This window comes from Clarias gariepinus, chromosome 8 (genome assembly GCF_024256425.1).
Source record: "Clarias gariepinus isolate MV-2021 ecotype Netherlands chromosome 8, CGAR_prim_01v2, whole genome shotgun sequence".
Taxonomy (NCBI): domain Eukaryota; kingdom Metazoa; phylum Chordata; class Actinopteri; order Siluriformes; family Clariidae; genus Clarias; species Clarias gariepinus.
The window spans coordinates 23,238,552-23,257,148 of record NC_071107.1 but is presented as its reverse complement, the minus strand read 5'-3'; the positions used below and the strand labels follow the sequence as shown (position 1 = coordinate 23,257,148).

Here is an 18,597-nt window from a genome sequence, read left to right as displayed (position 1 = left end):
TGTTTTTTTTAATTTATTAATTCATTTTTGTTTACCTTGAGATCCCGGTACACTATCTTGGTGGAGTGCAGGTAGTCGAGGGCAGAGACAATCTCGGCACCGTAGAAGCGCGTGCGGTCCTCTGAGAACACCCGTTCTCTCGACAAATGGAAAAACAGCTGCAAGATAAACAGCAGGGACAGGATTGCAATAATTACTGATTTATTGAAGGAAATTAACACAACACAAACTGCCTCCCATCGCCATATTGAGATGATAGATGGCAGGGCCCTCGGAGGACGCCTGGCGAACCCAGACAGCAGCTGGCGCATCATCCCTGGCTTTCCAGAGAGAGGCCGGCGAGGCCTGTTAAATCAGCATTTTAATCAATACACCAATCTTGTTAAAGGCAGCGCAAGTGCGCTCGCGGGCTAACGTCCCATCAAAGTGGCAGGAGCACCCCTTCCCCCGCAATCATCGCCCTCATTTTTTTTATACGGAGTATTCCCGACTCATCTGTCTCTCCCAGTCAGATGTCAAGGGTTTCTTTCAAACTGCCTGCCCTCCTCTACGCTCGAGCTCATCTTCTACAAATTACCCAGGAGCCCGGCAGGGAGGCTCTACCGTTTAATTGCTATGGGAGGGAGTTGAACGCGGCTGTCCGGGGAGCGACTAACGGGTTTGCCGATCAGTCTGAGAACCAAAGTACGCGAGGGCAGGTGTGCTTTCATCAATATACTGGCAGCTGTGAATGCGGCACGGCTGAAAGGGGCAGCAGCGCCTGCAGAGGGCCGGCCGAGTGTGCGGAGGTGAGCGGGGCTGGCTGGACCGGGCCTCGGGGAGCAGGTGACACAACAGGCTGAAGGACAATGAGAGCAAGATTGTTGCCTCCGTGATTAAACAGCACCATTGGTGGTGGAATTTCATTTATCAAAACCGGAGGCCTCGAAGTAATAAAGTCACGCGCTGGAAACTTTCTGGAAGGGCTGCAGGCTTTGTAAGAAGACAGATTCCACATAAATTAATTCACCTTAAAACAGAGATGATATAATAATGTCGATCATATGGTGGGAAAAGAAAGTGTTTTGGTGTTTATGTAGGCTACGATAGAGCTTTATATGTCATCATTTGTAGCACGCCTGGGATGAAAATCAGTTTGAACAATAGCGCAGTCGACATAGCAGGACTCTCAGGAGCAGTGAAGCCACTCCAACTTATTCACACATGGCCAAATAAGCTCTTTCGCTATAGAAACAGGCATGTACTCCAAGCACAAGCTACATACATACATACATACATACATACATACCTCTCCTCCATTGACGTACTCCATCACGAAGCAGAGGCGGTCTTTTGTCTGGAATGAGTACTTCAAAGACTAAAACAGCAGGCAGATACACACCATTAAAAAGAAGAAGAAAAAACTCGCCAAAAAAAAAAAGCCAACAACTTAGCATATGTCTTTGCAAACACAAACGTATGTTGAGAAGCATCTTTTCAAAACATATGCTGATAAACTTCTCCCGAATGCAAATTAAAAGGGACAGCGCTTGAGAGTAAAGGCTCTGCAGCTTCACTCTGGCCTTGATGCTAACTTTAAAATCAGGCGAAGGTGAAGAGGCCCGGCCTCTTGAGTTGGTGCCAGGTAAATTGTTTTCTTATTAATGGTTCGTTTTTTTTGTTTCGTTTGCCTGAAACCTGCTGTGTATCAAACGTGGCATACAACAGCATCTGGAGTGTCAGTGAAATGATCTCTCGCTGGCGACTTCTCAGCAGATGTACAGCTACATTTGTGCTGCTAATTTATAACAGTTTATTCTCTGCATTATAATTAGACCCTGGGGAGAGCGCTATCATATACGTAGTAGACGGGCATTGTGAAGCTTTACGCTTGTAGACATCTTCTGTACACGTGGCTGCGGTACAGTAAGTCATTAAGGAGGTGTGTGTGTACTCACAGTTAAGAAGGGGTGTCGGGTGTTTTTCAGCACTCGGCTCTCGGTGAGCGTGTGAGCCACTTCGTCCTGCGGCGGAGGAAAGAGGAGCGAGTGAACAATCTTGTCTTATGACTGATAAACAAAAACGACTCAATAAATTGTGCAAAGTGCTTTTGGAACAGCAGTGATGTCAGGATTATCAGCACTAGATTATTGCAATCAATTCAGCACTTGAATCTGGTCTTTGAAAGAGTTAGGTGTGGCTTCCGTTTGGCTGGAGCTAAAATGAAACAAACCTCTGATGTTCTTTAATATCGTCATCTTGGTATTGTGTGAATTCGACAATTTATTATGCAAAAAAAAATATATACAATTGTTTTAACAAAGAGACACAGGCACGGAACAGTATTACAGAATAAAAAACAGCGAGGTCAACTTGAGATGAATTTCATCTGAACCAAAATTTTAAAGAGAACCTTAAAGAGTGTTCTCCTGAGTGACAGCAGAAAATGGGATTATTATTATTATTATTATAAAGTCAAACATGACTTGTTTTAAATATAAACATGTTGTTAATATAACTACGAGTTAAATATTTATGATTACAGCAGCAGTTTTTACACACAAGTCTACCATTATCCAGGTGAGATTATCCTGTAAACTGTTTCTTACATTTCATGTAAGCTATGATAGATGTGTTCTCAGTGGTTAAGTCAGATACTCAGCCAAAGTAAAGCAGCATACCTTTGCAATAATAACTTCTTTCTTCAAAATCTTCATTGCGTAATACTTCCCACTGGCCTTCTCCCTTACGAGAATGACTTTTCCAAAAGTGCCTTTTCCCAGAAGCTTTAAATAGTCAAAGTCATTCATTGTCTGCAGAAAAAAAAGCAATAACATCCATATGCAAAGAAATAAAATGCATTAAGTTTTTCTACAAATGTCATTGACAAAAATAACTCGCATTATTCACTACATTAATTAAGACACGACAATATACAGTACTGTGCAAAAAAAGCCACCCATCATTTCCTCATATTTTGCTTCCAAAGAGCCAGACGTGGAAGTGTTTAATTTCAGAAGTGTGTGGATGTTCTTCCCATGTCCTAATGGGTTTCTTCAGGGTTCTCCAGTTTCCTCAGACATCCCCAAAACAAGCCAGCGACTTAGGTCACTCAAACAGCCCCAAGGTGTAAATGTTTGTGTGTGTTTGTGTGTATGCATGGTGCATGATATGGGCCCACCATAACCCTGATCACAATACAGCAGGTACTAAAGACAACTAGATGATGTAATGCGACACGTGCAAATCATTTATCCTAATTCAGAATTTCAAAAGATAATCAAGCAACCTCAGAGGGTTACAGGGTTACTCATTTTACTCTTTAAATGTTATGGATGTTAAATGATAAATGCAGCTGTTTATTAGTTGTAATAAAATTGTTCCATTAATAAGATAAAATATACCTTCATTCGCAACACAGTGAGGAAATTTCCAATCCTGAGATTTATGATAAATAATGATATATTTAGCCCCGTCCAAGGCACATTTGTGTTTGGTCACAGAGTGTGAGCAGATGGTGTGGTGGTACCTTGCGTTTGTGGTGGCTGATCGAGATGTCCATCTCCTCCTCTCCGATGTTGTCTATCTGTGAGGTGGGACTACACTGGATCCGCTCCTCTTCCTGTCTTTGGAGTTTATCAGCCACCATCTGGATCGCTTCTGTCCACTCATCCCTTAGATAAAAACATGCACACATGCTTACAGAAACCTAAAACATACAAGATGTGCCTAATACCTTGTGCGAAAACTACAGTCTGGGGATTTCTTATTCATTTAGTTTATCATTTCTCTCTAACTAATTTCCAAGCCTAAAAAGAAAATCTCTTCTCGTGGATGCCTGAGCAGGTGACCTGGATATGTTGAGAATCAACAGCACGCACAGCGGACGAACAGAAATCTGATCATTTAACAATCACAGAGAAGTCACCGAGATGTCTTTGCAAACATTTTGGCTCCACTGAGTTTTCATTTGTTGTGCAATACAACATCTGTTGTGTAGAATCAGTCATGCATTCATGTTTCTGAGCATGTGTGTGTTTAATAATGATGAATTCATCTCAGGGAGGCATGCTGTATGTCATTGTTTCAACAGACGGTTGCGTCATTTTACATCGGATTCAGGATATTTAGGAATACTAACCGGGGCTTGTCTGAAAACTTTTAGGTTTTAACGTTTAAATCTAAACAAAAAAAGGTTATGCTGGCATTATGGCACCCGCGGTCTGTGTTTATTAACTACAACCTTAGAAACAGACTGAATTATTACATTTGTGGGTAGAAACAAGTGTGTCATCCTCATCCAGTTTTTCCCTGTCACCCAGCTCGAAATAAGCCCACAGAATCAAACCAACAAGGGACGATTGGTCTAGTCTAGTCTAGTTTAGTCTAGCAATAAATACAAGAAAGGCAAGCAATGACATAAGCAGAGAAATGAATGTATTTCCTCACATCATCAACTTGATTTTAACACAGATGGATGGATGGATGGATGAATTTATTAATCCCAAAAGAAATTTTAAACATCCAGATTTAGTAAAAAAACAACAACACATATCTTAAAAATTATAAAGTGTCAATTGTGTAGAGTCTGGGGGAAAAATAATCAAAAAGGACACATGTGGAAGATGATCCATGCTTCCACGGAAATGTTTAAAGAAAGAAATTAAAATTAATATATACAATTAATGTATAATAAAAAAAAAAGAAAGCGGAAAAAAAAGTGATTTACGTATGCGGTACATATACACTTACCTAAAGGATTATTAGGAACACCATACTAATACGGTGTTTGACCCCCTTTAACCTTCAGAACTGCCTTAATTCTATGTGGCATTGATTCAACAAGGTGCTGAAAGCATTCTTTAGAAATGTTGGCCCATATTGATAGGATAGCATCTTGCAGTTGATGGAGATTTGTGGGATGCACATCCAGGGCATGAAGCTCCCGTTCCACCACATCCCAAAGATGCTCTATTGGGTTGAGATCTGGTGACTGTGGGGGCCATTTTAGTACAGTGAACTCATCGTCATGTTCAAGAAACCAATTTGAAATGATTCGAGCTTTGTGAAATGGTGCATTATCCTGCTGGAAGTAGCCATCAGAGGATGGACATAAACACATAAATCACATGGTGGTCATAAAGGGATGCACATGGTCAGAAACAATGCTCAGGTAGCCTGTGGCATTTAAACGATGCCCAATTGGCACTAAGGGGCCTAAAGTGTGCCAAGAAAACATCCTCCACACCATTACACCACCACCACCAGCCTGCACAGTGGTAACAAGGCATGATGGATCCATGTTCTCATTCTGTTTACACTAAATTCTGACTCTACCATTTGAATGTCTCAGCAGAATCGAGACTCATCAGACCAGGGAACATTTTTCCAGCCTTCAACTGTCCAATTTTGGTGAGCTCGTGCAAATTGTAGCCTCTTTTTCCTATTTGTAGTGAAGATGAGTAATACCCGGTGGGGTCTTCTGCTGTTGTACCCCATCCGCCTCAAGGTTGTGCGTGTTGTGGCTTCACAAATGCTTTGCTGCATACCTCGCTTGTAACGAGTGGTTATTTCAGTCAAAGTTGCTCTTCTATCAGCTTGAATCAGTCGGCCCGTTCTCCTCTGACCTCTAGCATCAACAAGGAATTTTCGCCCACAGGACTGCCGCATACTGGGTGTTTTTCCCTTTTCACACCATTCTTTGTAAACCCTAGAAATGGTTGTGCGTGAAAATCCCAGTAACTGAGCAGATTGTGAAATACTCAGACCGCCCGTCTGGCACCAACAACAATGACACGCTGAAAATTGCTTACATCACCTTTCTTTCCCATTCTGACATTCAGTTTGGAGTTCAGGAGTCTTGACCAGGACCACACCCCTAAATGCACTGAAGCAACTGCCATGTGATTGGTTGATTAGATAATTGCATTAATGAGAAATTGAACAGGTGTTCCTAATAATCCTTAAGGTGAGTGTACAGTATGTTATATATATATATACATATATGTACCACATTCATAAATAACTATTCATTTAAAACAGAACTGGAGAAATGAGAACTTCTCTTGCTAAAAAAAAACACTTAAATAATTCTTGATGATGATGATGATGATTGATGTCTACTCCGATAGATGTTCAACTGGCCTGAGATCTGGTCACTTCCAAAACCACAACATAAAATTACACCCCTCTCTATACTAATACTCATCAAAAGTATTCACGCTGCGCCGTCATGCCATGTCGTGCAAGAACTCCCGTCAGGACGAAAATGTTACACCAAATGATGAAGATCAGTCGGAATAGTTTTGCACTGCTTTTGCCCTCTGAGGGGACGACTGAACCCGATGAAAAGCCTACAGGGCAAATTATATTCATATAATGTGTTGCTTATATATAGAGATAATGACTCTGATTGGGCAGCTATCACTTCTCTCCATCATCATCATCATCATCATCATCATCATTTTCTAGCTTGCCTTCCACCAAGGAACAGGGACTCAACACTTGCTACCAAGTGTGTATAAAACCATGTGTTTATGTGTGTCAGCTAGTCAATGTCCTGATTGAAGAAAGTCCTGGACATGTACACAGTAATCTCGCTCCTTCAGTGTTATGTTACCTGCATTACAATTTTATTTACAACCCCCCCGAAACACAAATCTCGTTTTCTTTCCATACTGTAGTTACTTTCATTCTGCTAAAGCCGGTGTTTCTTAGAAAACGTCAAGAAATCGTATTCCGAGTGAGACAATTACTGCAGTGATTCGTTTTTCACAGTGAATGACCAACACTCAGCGTGCGTCTCTCCTTCTCTCAGCCAGCGAGCATACAGTGCTTTTCTCTTTGTGTTTGTATTTCTAAACACTCGTCCTTCCTGCTGAGAAACTAACAGCTGGAGGATACAGGCCAGTGCTTTTTTAACAGCTCACTTTTTAAGTGATGATGGAATAATTATGCTACTTTTTTTTTTTTTTTTTTAATATAAACGTCTTCTTTGTGCCAAAGAAGCTGGCATGCTATGCGGATCAGAACTATTTTTCTCTACTAGAAACAGGACTCACCTTTCCTCTGGAGTGTCCACGTGGAAAGTCCTTTCAATGACTGTGGTCCACTGGAGACATCTGATGATAAACGTGTTGGGCTTTGGCCGTTCGGTTTTCATCAGCTGGCATTCTATAACGGAGGGAATCGAGAAGAGGAGTGAGAAAAGAGGTGTGATTTGACGCTTAAATCCTATACACAGGAGGTTACCGGAGAAAGAAAAAAAAAAATCTAATTAAGGAAAATCTGACCTACAACCAAGAGCATATTTGGTGTATGTAGTGAGGTCAGGCTGGCCAGCTGCTGGGAGCTGTTAGTGTTTGATAAACAGGCCAGTGCAGGTTGAAACAAATGGTTGTTAGCAGAGGAAAGGCTAAGAGAGCAGGAGAAGGCAACACGACACCACGGCGAGAAAAATGAGAAAGAGAGAGACGAACTGAACAGGGACAGCTTTCCTATAAACAGCACGCAGGTCGGAGACACCAGATGTTTCTCTATATGAAAAGGGACTTGACTATTTTTGACCGTGTCTCTGCTCGTAGGGAGTGGAGGTGATCTCTGAGCCTGGCTCATTGTCACAGCGGACATCGGAGGAAAATATCTGGACGACAGGTGAAACGCTCAGCCTTCGGCTCATCACGAGGGTTCTCAGCCGGCCAGTTCCAGCCGCCAGCTAACAGCACCGCGGCCTACATTTGGTCCCGAAGGTTAATGGCAACGGCGCAGATGTCATGGGGTGCGCGCTCTACCTGGGCAGTAGATGAAAATTAGAGGCGCCCGCTGTGAGCAGAAAAACAAGGTCACAGCAGCCGGAATGTGACACCTCAGGAGGAGCAGAAGCTGAGCCGACAGCATTGTTTGCTTTGCCACGTAGGATCACAGATGACGAGCTTTGCTTGAAGCAAGAGCTGCTAAGCAGAGCGATCATGCCAATTAAACAACCCAGAAGCTGCAAATTCCGCCGCTCGTGCCGTGCTTTAGCTTTCTCGGGTCCAAAATAAGGTTGAGGGGGTGCCAAGCGCGGAAAACATCAGGAGACAAACATGGCGATTGCTTCACTGCAAATTAGGAATGAGAAGCATCAAAAGATTTGGAAGGAACATACTTGCATGTGAGCATTCTAAATATTGCATTTGTACTATGAAGAAATAAAATGAAAATAAAATTAAACACATTAGCCAAGGGGTAAAAAAAATTAAAATAAAAACATTTCGAAGGGAAAAACACAAACACGGCAGTAGGCATGACATTACTTCTGATTAAATTATTATAGTGGAATAATACATGTAATAATAACAAAAACAAATAAGTTACAAAATTGTAACATATTGATGGGATTCGTCATATGTTGCAATCATTGTTAGAACGGACTAATTGGGAATATTGATTGCACTGCCTGGTGGGCAGATGTAGATCTGGTCAGAATGTGCGTGCGTGTGAGTGTGAGTGTGTGAGTACGTGTGTCCGAACGGTCCGGAGGCGGATGGGCAGGGTGTGGAGAGACAGCGCATTAGACTATGAGCCTCCCACAACCACCTGGCCTCCCAGCTTTCTGCAACAGATGTGGCAATCGGCTCCCCTGCCAAGCAGCCTGGGCCGCATGTATGGCCACTCCTCTCTCTTCCAGGCTTTAGATTAAAACCTGGCCGCGCCTCTTGACGGATGGGAGGATGAGGGACAGAGGATCACTCGATGTGTCCTGGAGCCAGTTCTCTGGGCCCATTACCCAGCATGCCATGGAAGATCATGTGCACGTTTGCTGTGCGCGATTCTAGAGGTTACCGATGAGTTTACTTCACCAGATGCTCACTATTGCACCATGAAAGCAACCGAAAACTGAAACTAATAAATATTAATCATTATGCATATTTATCTTTTTTAACGGAAAAAGATTTGACACACAACTGTTATCGCTACGAATTAAATTAATATGTATACACTGCAGTAAGTTACATCATTTTTTTGCACAGGTGTGTGGAGTGCAATATCACAGTAAACGATTCACATTAGCAGACTAACATGATGGAAGCAGGCCTGCTGTACGGATGACTGAATCTCCAGATTCAACATACTACTGTGTTTGTTTTAGCCATGGGTGAGGGAAGCTAGAACACACAACACACCTGATCACATGCTAAGGCAAGTGCAACACCACATGATGTTTACTCACTAGCAACAGAGAAGTTATTGAGCGGGTAGGGGAGATCTGCGTCCTGCGGCTTCTCCTTGTACCCAATGAAGGATCCATCAGTTTTGAGCAGAAAGTAGCGTGGTCTCCAATTCTTGATATATTCACCTGTGTAGAGATGAGAAATAAAACAGAAAGAAAATTTGGGGATTTTTTTTTATTTTAGTATAGAAAGTGCTGAAAGAAGAACAGCGAAACTGTGGCTGATGCATAAAAGCACTTTCCTAATGCACCATATAAGGGGCGTTCAAGTCAAACCAGGATTTGTGCTGAAATTTCTCATGAATAAAGGTGTAAAATAGATTGACATTTACAATCAGACTTCAAGCCCACTATGGAGATGAGACTTTCAGGTACTCTGCAGTTTAACTTCTGAATGGTGTAGACGTTTAAAAAAAAATTCCAGAGAACATTCACGGAGCAGATCGTCTGATGGATAACTTGTCACCAGCATGCAGAAGAGACACATCGTCTGTGGGAACTGGACACACAATCATTCATCCTCATCCTCAATCATCCTCACTCCAAGCCATTCCTACATATTTGAGCCCTTAAAGGAGTTCCTGGGAGGCCAGAGATCCAGACATGGAGCAAGCAGTTTGATCAAGTTTCTGGCATACTGAGAAAACTTTCTACCATGATAGTATACAAGCAGTAACAAAATACTCGGATAAATGCATTAGTGTAGAAGAGGACAAGATACTAATGGTTTTACTTTCATGAGATTCCAAAGTCCTGGTTTCACTTGAATGCCCCATGTTATTTAAAAAAATGTTTCGACTTTATCAACTACAGTACAATACCTGAGCAGCACACATTAAAAATAAACAAGGTAAGCTAGATGAGATGAGAGGCTGCTTTCAACTCACTGGCCTGACACTGGGATTATATCATTAACACGGCTGAATTCAGGGGCAGATGTTAGAGTGGACCACGTCCACACTGGAGTGACACAGGGTATATGTAGGGTGGGGAATGTCGGGCAGGGGGGGGGCCTGTAAGATCAGCTCGTTGCCACAGAGGGTGATTGTAAAACCTTTAACCCCTCTAGGTTAAAGCGCAAAACACAACATCTGCTGAGCAGCTGCTCTCATTGTATTATCGTATAAAACTTCTGGTGCAACAGCCTGCACTATCTAATAATCAGCAGCAGGATTACAAGAGTGTCAACATCAGCATGTAGGGAGGCAGGCCTATTGAATGTGCACACACACACACACACACACACACACACACACACACATTTTCCCAGGCACTGACACTTTAACACACATTAAATAGATCTGTTATGAGGCATGTGGCATTTAGAATAATGTGTTAGGGCTAATTTATCCGAAGCATCTCTTACGTTAACACCTTATCAGACTACGAGTTGCCTCACAAGTTCAGGTTAAGATTTAAAGCCAGAACAGATGTTACATAACTATAACTCAAATAAAAATATCTAGAACATTTGACTACAGCACATCATGGTTGAGGTTTGTGGAATAAACTCTAGTAAGAATACCTGAGGTGTTGTGTAATACACAAAGACCTGGTCAGTCAGCAAACGGTTAATTAGGGAGTGATTCATGGTTCCATCCTGCGTGTAGGAGTGAAGGCTGGACATCACCATTACATGTATTCCACATTCTCAGCCGGGTTATTACAACAGGTCATGTTGGGACAAAGAGCAAGGCAGTCTTTCTCCCCATGTGACAAAACCAGCCAATAAGGCATCTGGTAACAAGGCAGGGTCACATAACAGAGTCAAACTGAGCCATTTTAAACGTGGTGCATCAGATAAGGGTTTGCGATGGCGTTCTCTTACTTCCCTGTCAATCATAGCAACACTAGGCGATCAGGGGCATGTGTGAACTCAGATAAGCATCTCCTCTGTATTACATTGCCTTGTGACACAGTCTGAGCAGCAGATCGAAAAAACATAGTGGCTAGCTTCACCTGTCTCTGAGGAGACACGTGATGATGTCTTCTCCCCTCCTGGTTGGTAGCTACCGTATAAAAAAAACGTTCCGAGTCAAACCAGGCCTTGTGATTTGGAGAAGACTTTGGAGGAGACTCTTACCCAACATACAAGTACACACCATACGCTACAATCAAAAGTCCCAGTTTGATTTGAACACCCTGTGTTTGATAGAAGAGCGGTGGGTGGGTGGACTGTGGGGAATTCAAGGTGCTGAACTAATGATCCGTTGGAAACAGATTTTCTTTGTCTCAAGTTGAACCTGGCTAGACTAACCAAAGACTACCTAGACTATAAACTACACCTAAGCTAATAATCACTTACATTAGCAGATCCTTGGGTAGATTATTGTGTACTACATTCTTTGAACTATAAAATACAATAGTACAGAGTACCTTTATCAGAGACAGGGTGCAAATTGTTTTTTAAGCTGCGCTCTTTATTCTTTTTTTCAGCTATGAACTGTGGGGTTTGCTTGTCATGTCTAAAAGACACTATTCTATAAAGATTGGCCAGCAGCCATTAAAGCTCATTAGGAGGAATAGGGGAAAAAAAATACGTCCATGTGCCTGGTTCATACAAGATTTAGAAAAATAGCGGTGAGCGCTGTCTAAAATTGTCTTTTAAAAAAACAAAACCAAAAAAAAAATGATAGAAAAACACAAAACCTACTGTTACGTCAGATATGCAGAAATGATTCGTTTTAATCACGTAAAATTATATGAAGAAAAAAATGGATTAATTAAGTGATAGCCTTCATCATCCTGAAGGGAAATGTGCAAGTATAGATGAAGGGAAAAAAAACACAAGGCATGCATCTTATCATAGCAGGATACTGCTGCTGTCCTGGCGAAAGGCCCGCTGCATTCTCAAGTAATTCTGACTCACGACGACCTGCAAAGCTCCAGCAATAATATACAGATAAAGTGTCTGTTACTTATGTAATATAATTACATGTAGTCACTGCACAGTATCCTAACTCCGGCTACACACGGCAGACGTTGTGCAATATACAGTATTTGGCCGTCCTTTCCCCATCACCACACCTCCAAAAGAAATGCGAGTTTCCTGTTTTAATGTTAAACTAATCTAAAGTCAAAAATCCATTAAATCTGCAGAATCTAACCTCGAAACTGCACCGGAGGAGTTTTATGGCCTCGAATCTTATCTATTAAGACAGACAATCTGGAAGCCACGTGAGCGCAGGAGCCGGAGAATCCCCAGACGTGTGCTTTCTGATTCTAAACTCCTGGTAATTAGGCGCTATCTCCAGCAAGTGACACACAGGCCTCTGTGACAGCTCTGATCACTTTTTTTTCCATCAGAAGAGGAAATAAACAACATGTTCTATTTGTAACATCCACTTAAAGCATAATGACACCAGCTTCTCTTAATTAACACATCAGAGAAAAACACCTGCTCATGTTAATTTGAGGAGACGGAGGTCTTCGCCGCTATGCCTCCATCAGGCGGTGGAGTCGATGGGTAGGAGGGAGCAGCTGAACAGAGGCAGCCGCCTTTCCACGAAAAAAAAAAGAGAAGGAATGAGGGGGGAAAGAGAGAGAGACAGAGAGAGAGAGAGACAGACGGACAGAGAGAGGTAGAACTGTGTAGATGGTAGAACAAAATGTCTCTGTCTAGCAGCTTGTCACACAAACCTTCTCTAAAATAACAGAAATAAGTTAATCGGCAAAAGAAAATCGATGTACAGTAGGATGATTGAGAATGTATACTGCGATGTGTAGCAAGTACAGCTTCTTCACGTTTGCAAAATTAATTTATATGAATTTATGTCTTCAAACACTTGCTTTTTGCAGGGAGAATTAAAAAAGCAACAAAAAAAAGCTTTTTGCAAAAGCTACACCTACAAAGTTGTAACTTTATTATTATTATTTTTTTTATTATATTTAAATTCTATGTATTATCATTTAGACAAATTAAGACTTTTTTCAAGTATAATGCGTAACTCTGTACATGATATCTACTAACAGCTAATATAGAGACGATATCTATAATAGCTAGATTTAATATATTTCGTGACATATTTAATGTATTTATATTTAATAACTATAAAGTAAATATACTGTAAGGTAGTACGATAACTACTGTGATGTATTACAGGGAATATACACATAGCTAGAAATTCATGTAAAGTTTGTGAAGTCAACAACTTAAATAATTGTTTATTTTTATATATTTTATATCATTTTTATACTTTCGAGGAGATAAATAATATCCAAAAGTGATTATTTGTTCCATTATTTGATAATAAAAAAAAAAGGTTTATCGCAGTTTAAATCGCAATCACAATACGAGTCAAAACAATCTAAATGTGAATTTTTGATCAAATCTGGCAGCCTAAATTTTGTCCCCCTTGTGCCATGGACCACAGAAGTCCTCTGTAGGTATGCTGTGGTATCTGTGCCACATTTTTTAGGTCTTTCTTCCATGCCTCGATGGGTCGGAGCTGTTTTAGTGGCACAATGGGGATCTACAATTAGTTGTGTAAGCTGTGGGGTGAGACCTCCATGTATCAGACTTGTTTGTCAAGACCCACGATCCTGTCCCCGGTTCGCCGGTTGTCCTTCCTCTGGCCACATATGTGTGTACTACAACCACTGCACACCAGAGACGCACCACACGCCTTGATGTTTGGAGATGCTCTGACCCAGTCGTCTCATCATCATAATTCAGCCTTTACCTGCTTCAATCCTTACTCTTTAAAAGTAACCGCACCCTTAGAAATGATTGTTCACTTGCCGCGGAATATATCCGACCCATAACAGTGCCACTGTTATTGGTGACTACGGGCACATAAAATTACCCAGGGATAGGGTTAACGCCTTAAATACCTATATGGCGAACCTTGTATAAACATTACATTATTATGCATTCTGAATAACCTATCTGTACCTGGAGACAGGAAACAGCATGAGTGTCTTGAGGTGTTGGCTCATCAAAGCATCGACCATGTTAACGGGTTTAGTTGGAAATCACTGAGGTACTGAAGTGGATAAAGAGGCAACAGAAGGGCGCACAAAGTGTAGACTGAGCTCTACCCAGTTACTCACGCTGACTCGTACAGCCTGGTGTCCTTCAAATCCAAATCAGTAGAAGAGTTAGTCTGGCACGCAGCAGAGCGGCTCGCATGCACAAGGTTTTCAGACACCTGCACAAATTGACCGGCTAGATTTTCTTGTTACCGAAGGCGCCTGGAAGATTCGAGTTGAGAAGCTCTCTCAATACGAGGAGCACCAATGATTTGCGATCTGTAAATATGCAGTGAAAAATTCTCATTTCCTGCCACCATTCTCCCATTAAGTTCTGCGATCTAGACAGCTCCAACTGCACAATTAAAATATCATACTGGGCGCCATTCAATTACAAGCCTAGATTAATTGTTCATTTGTCTGTGGTCTGTGACAGCCGGACGCCTGTGGGACAGGGAGTTGGACGGGCCGCTTCCAGACAGACGCGTTCTTGAGCAAACTCCCCCCCCCCACCACACAACATCGCCACCCGTTCGGCAAACTTGCGCGAAACTCTGAAAACTCGCTCGTTACTTCCATGATGTTTTCTGCACGACGGCGTATCAGGCAGGCGGGAGGAAAAGAATGAGCGCGCGAGTGAGCGGAGGGGGCGCGGTGGAAAGCGGGGGGGGACAAAAGAGAGAAAAAGCACGAACACAAAAAACAAGGCCATTTGTTAATCAGTCCAAACAAGGATTTAATTTAATGCTTTGGCTGGGAGCGCTCTGCTTTGCAGATGGCTTAAAGATGAGCATGTGATGGGTGCTGTGGGAGTGGTGCCTGCCGCGTTCCAGCACACGCTGGGCACTCCAAGCGGCAGCAGCTCGCCTGGGCATGAGCGTCCACAGCCGCTCCAGCGTAGCCCAGGCTCAGGCACGCGCCCGCAGACGTGGGCAGCATTATAGCAGAGCTGTTCCTGTGCTAGGTGCGTTCAGTTCAGCACAGCCTTGCTGAAGAACATTTTTGGAGCTGTTTTAGCAAGATGGCAACACTAACAGGCAACACGGGCCCACTCTTTCTATTTCTCCCTCCCTCTCATTCCCTCTCTCCCTCTTTCTCTGACTCATCTGCACACAAACGGAGTTAGAATGTTTTATATATATATATATATATATACACATACATACATATATACACACACAGACACGCACACAAATGATGTCTTTCTAAGCATGGGTGAGATTTCTGCAGAATATATAAAAAAAAAAATTATAAAAAAAAAAAATGTTTCTGGCTCCAGCTGCCGAAAAAATGCTTTCTAAACAACGCTCAGTTTATTTGCTCTGAGCAAATGTTCCCTCGTTATTACATCAAAGAGCATGATACTCTGGTTCATGATGCTGGACATCTGTCTTTGGCAGGTACTAAGACTTATTTCCATTTCGCAAATCAGGATACCAGGAAATTTATTTATAGCTATACAGGGATATGCAAAAAAAAAAAACAATGTGATGAATCATATCAGGAAGCTGATCAGTCAGTCCCAGTAAACGAGAACTTTCGAAAGCACCAGCTTTACTTTTTAACAAAGAATCGGACAGATGTAGGCTGTACAGCGGGAACGTTTTCATGCTACGCTTCCAGATTTTCCTGAAAATGAGTTCAGTGATGGCTTTGCATAAAATTCATTTTTAAAAAAAAATGCACTTTATCATTAGGGATGAAGGAAAGACTTCTGCACTGCAGGTCTATCTTTAAACATTCGGCACTGCTGCACCATCATCTGAACCTTTTATAAAAAACACACCAGTCGTACCAAATATTATAATAAAAATACACAATTTTGGAAATACATTACAGCTAATGTTAATTACATCACGGATGAAAATGGTACTTTGAACAGAAGCACAAAAAAAATGACATCAAATGCACCTAGAACCATTTCTTTAACAATGGAAGCTAAACTCAGTCGTGAGATTTCCTCTCTAATCATTTTTCCCTAAGACAACTTCTTTATTCACTACTGAACAGGACCACCACCAGGACAGACAGACACAGAGTCGCTACTTAGCGCCACTGGAAGGAGGCTACAGCTGAGAAGTTGTCAAGTGCAATTTCAAGGCTCCGCTAAGACGAGGAGGTCAAACTGGCGATGCTTACTGGTAGGGATTTGCAGTATTTTCTTTTCCCTGATTTGTCCAAGAAGTCTAAGGCAAGTGATCTCCTCATACAGGCGAAGGTCATGTTAACAGTTTAGACAGGCAGACACAAAGACCTCTTGGTTCAATTAGTGCACAGGGTCCCATGGAGGCTCTATAGAGACTTAGTGAGTAGAAAAGGGTGTAGGAATGTCTGGCAGGATGTCTGATGGAAGCAAGAGGCAACAGGCCGGCTTAAACAATAAGGCCAGAAACGCTCTCTTGATAAATAACAAAGCACTCGGCTGTTTGAGTGGGATTACATTCATTAAGATCAATGGCGCAAACAAGTGGGCTTAAGAACGGAGTACACAGGGACCTAGACACATATTCTGTGTGAACTTTGTATGTGGATCGTCTCTGTCTCGATGAAGTCGGGGCTTTGAGAAAAAAAGGTTCTCAGACAACTTATGTGCAGAGCAGATTCAAGCCAATCCACTTAGCCTGTATTAGTGTCATTAGCATACTGCAACAACAGGCCTGCATGTGCGTGCGTGCGTACGTACGTGTGTGTGTGTGTACGTGTGTGTGGTGAAGCTGGATACTGCACATCAGGCATATTGCCTTGGGACTTACTGCATCCGATCAACACGAGGCCTGTGCAACAGTGCATAATGCATTTAAAAAAAAATTAATAAACACACTCTTTTACAAACACACACCCACACCTGAAATCCATGATTCATATCAATTTAATGTAATGTGACAATGCAAGAGAAAGTGTCATTTTTGTTTTTAATTAGATATAAAAATAATATATCATGTTATACATAAACATATATGGTGTTCAAGTCAAACCGAGACTTTTTCTGTGAAAATTTCTTGTAAACGAAGGCATAAAACCAACTGGCATTAAGACTTGGACTAATGTTGCAAATACTTTGAAGAAGGCCATGTGCCTGTGAATGATGTCCCCAGTCGAGGTGGCTCGAAGCCCACTGCAGTTGTTCCCAGAGAGTAGAACCCCTGATCCTTGAAAATCGATGGAGAACATTTTGTTAACTTGAGCAAGAGAGGCATCTGTCAGGGGGAATCCTACACACAATCAACGCTCTGCACAACTTGCACATTACAGGAACAGCTGGAAGTTATGGCCACATCCCTTGTACAGTCCTGACCTCGCTCCAAGCCATTTCCACATGTTTGTGCCATTAAAGGAGTTCCTGGGAGGCCAGCATTTTTAGATATGAAGCAGTCAGACTGACCGTGGCTCTGGCAAACTGAGAAAACGTTCTCCCTTGATGGTATCCATGCACTAGTGAAACACTGGGATAAGTCCATTAGTGTAGCAGAAGACTACACAAGATAAAGATATTCTATAATTGATGTGATCTGATGTGAAGTTGTTTTCGTTTCCTCCTGTAATATTACTAATAAAACCAATTGCTTTTCACAAATTAGCCAATTGATCCAAGTTTCTTTCCTACACTGAAATCAATCGAAGCTGAGGCCCAAAGAACAGTTTGTCACATGTAGTAAAGCTTTGTTCCCCCTTGAGGCCGGATGATCCGCGTCATGGAATCATCTGTTACCCGAGTGCAGATGCCCGCTGCAGAGCCGGGCACAGGGACGGTGAAGGCAGAGACAATGGGTGGCTGCCTGGGGACGTGGGGCTTCTCCCAGGGGGCCTGCATGCACATCACACTGCCAGATGCACACAGCTTGGCCTCCTGGTGCTCCTCCAGACCCCCTGCTGGTGCAGGGAACTGGCACACTGGGCCCAACAGCACACACACACAAATCTGTGTGTTCATGAACAGAATGTGTAGAACTCTCACACTGCAGAATGAGTGTAACTGAGCTTGAGGATGTCACTGCGTGTTCTTGTAACAGAAGGTACCGCTTGAGTGACACACTGAAAGTGTGCAGTTATCTTTAACTCGCACAAGTACGGTAAATAAAAACAGGCCTCATTTTCATGATATTTTTAAAAGTATTAAAATGATTCTGTTGTGCAGTATATAGTAATACAAATGTGTGTGTGTGGGGGGGGGGGGCACAGAGGAGCGTGGAAGAACTTAAAGGATCGTGTAATCATTCATGCATCCTTTCTTCCATCCACAAACACACACACACATGTTTGCATTTGGCCACTAGATGGCACTGGCCTACAGTTACAGTCAGCATCGACCTGTGTAGAAGAGCTTCTGTGTATGTTAGTGTGTGTATGAGAGAGGAAGAGTCAAAAGGTGGGGAACAATCAAGTAAGAGGCACAAACAATATTCAAGAACATTTGCCTACAGTTCAGCCAAAACAAT

General features: G+C 42.2%; 1 protein-coding gene across 1 annotated transcript in view; it reads right to left on the bottom strand.

The window, feature by feature from the left end:
* Nucleotides 1–18,597, bottom strand: part of akt3a (v-akt murine thymoma viral oncogene homolog 3a) — a 104,630-nt gene that overhangs the window by 15,551 nt on the left and 70,482 nt on the right. Inside the window, exons 3-9 of the mRNA XM_053501716.1 lie at nt 9,191–9,316; nt 7,041–7,152; nt 3,509–3,653; nt 2,661–2,792; nt 1,938–2,003; nt 1,289–1,357; nt 36–158 (exon numbers count right to left, since the gene is read on the bottom strand). Coding sequence (XP_053357691.1) covers nt 36–158; nt 1,289–1,357; nt 1,938–2,003; nt 2,661–2,792; nt 3,509–3,653; nt 7,041–7,152; nt 9,191–9,316 — 773 coding nt within the window. The remainder of the gene's footprint in view (nt 1–35; nt 159–1,288; nt 1,358–1,937; nt 2,004–2,660; nt 2,793–3,508; nt 3,654–7,040; nt 7,153–9,190; nt 9,317–18,597) is intronic.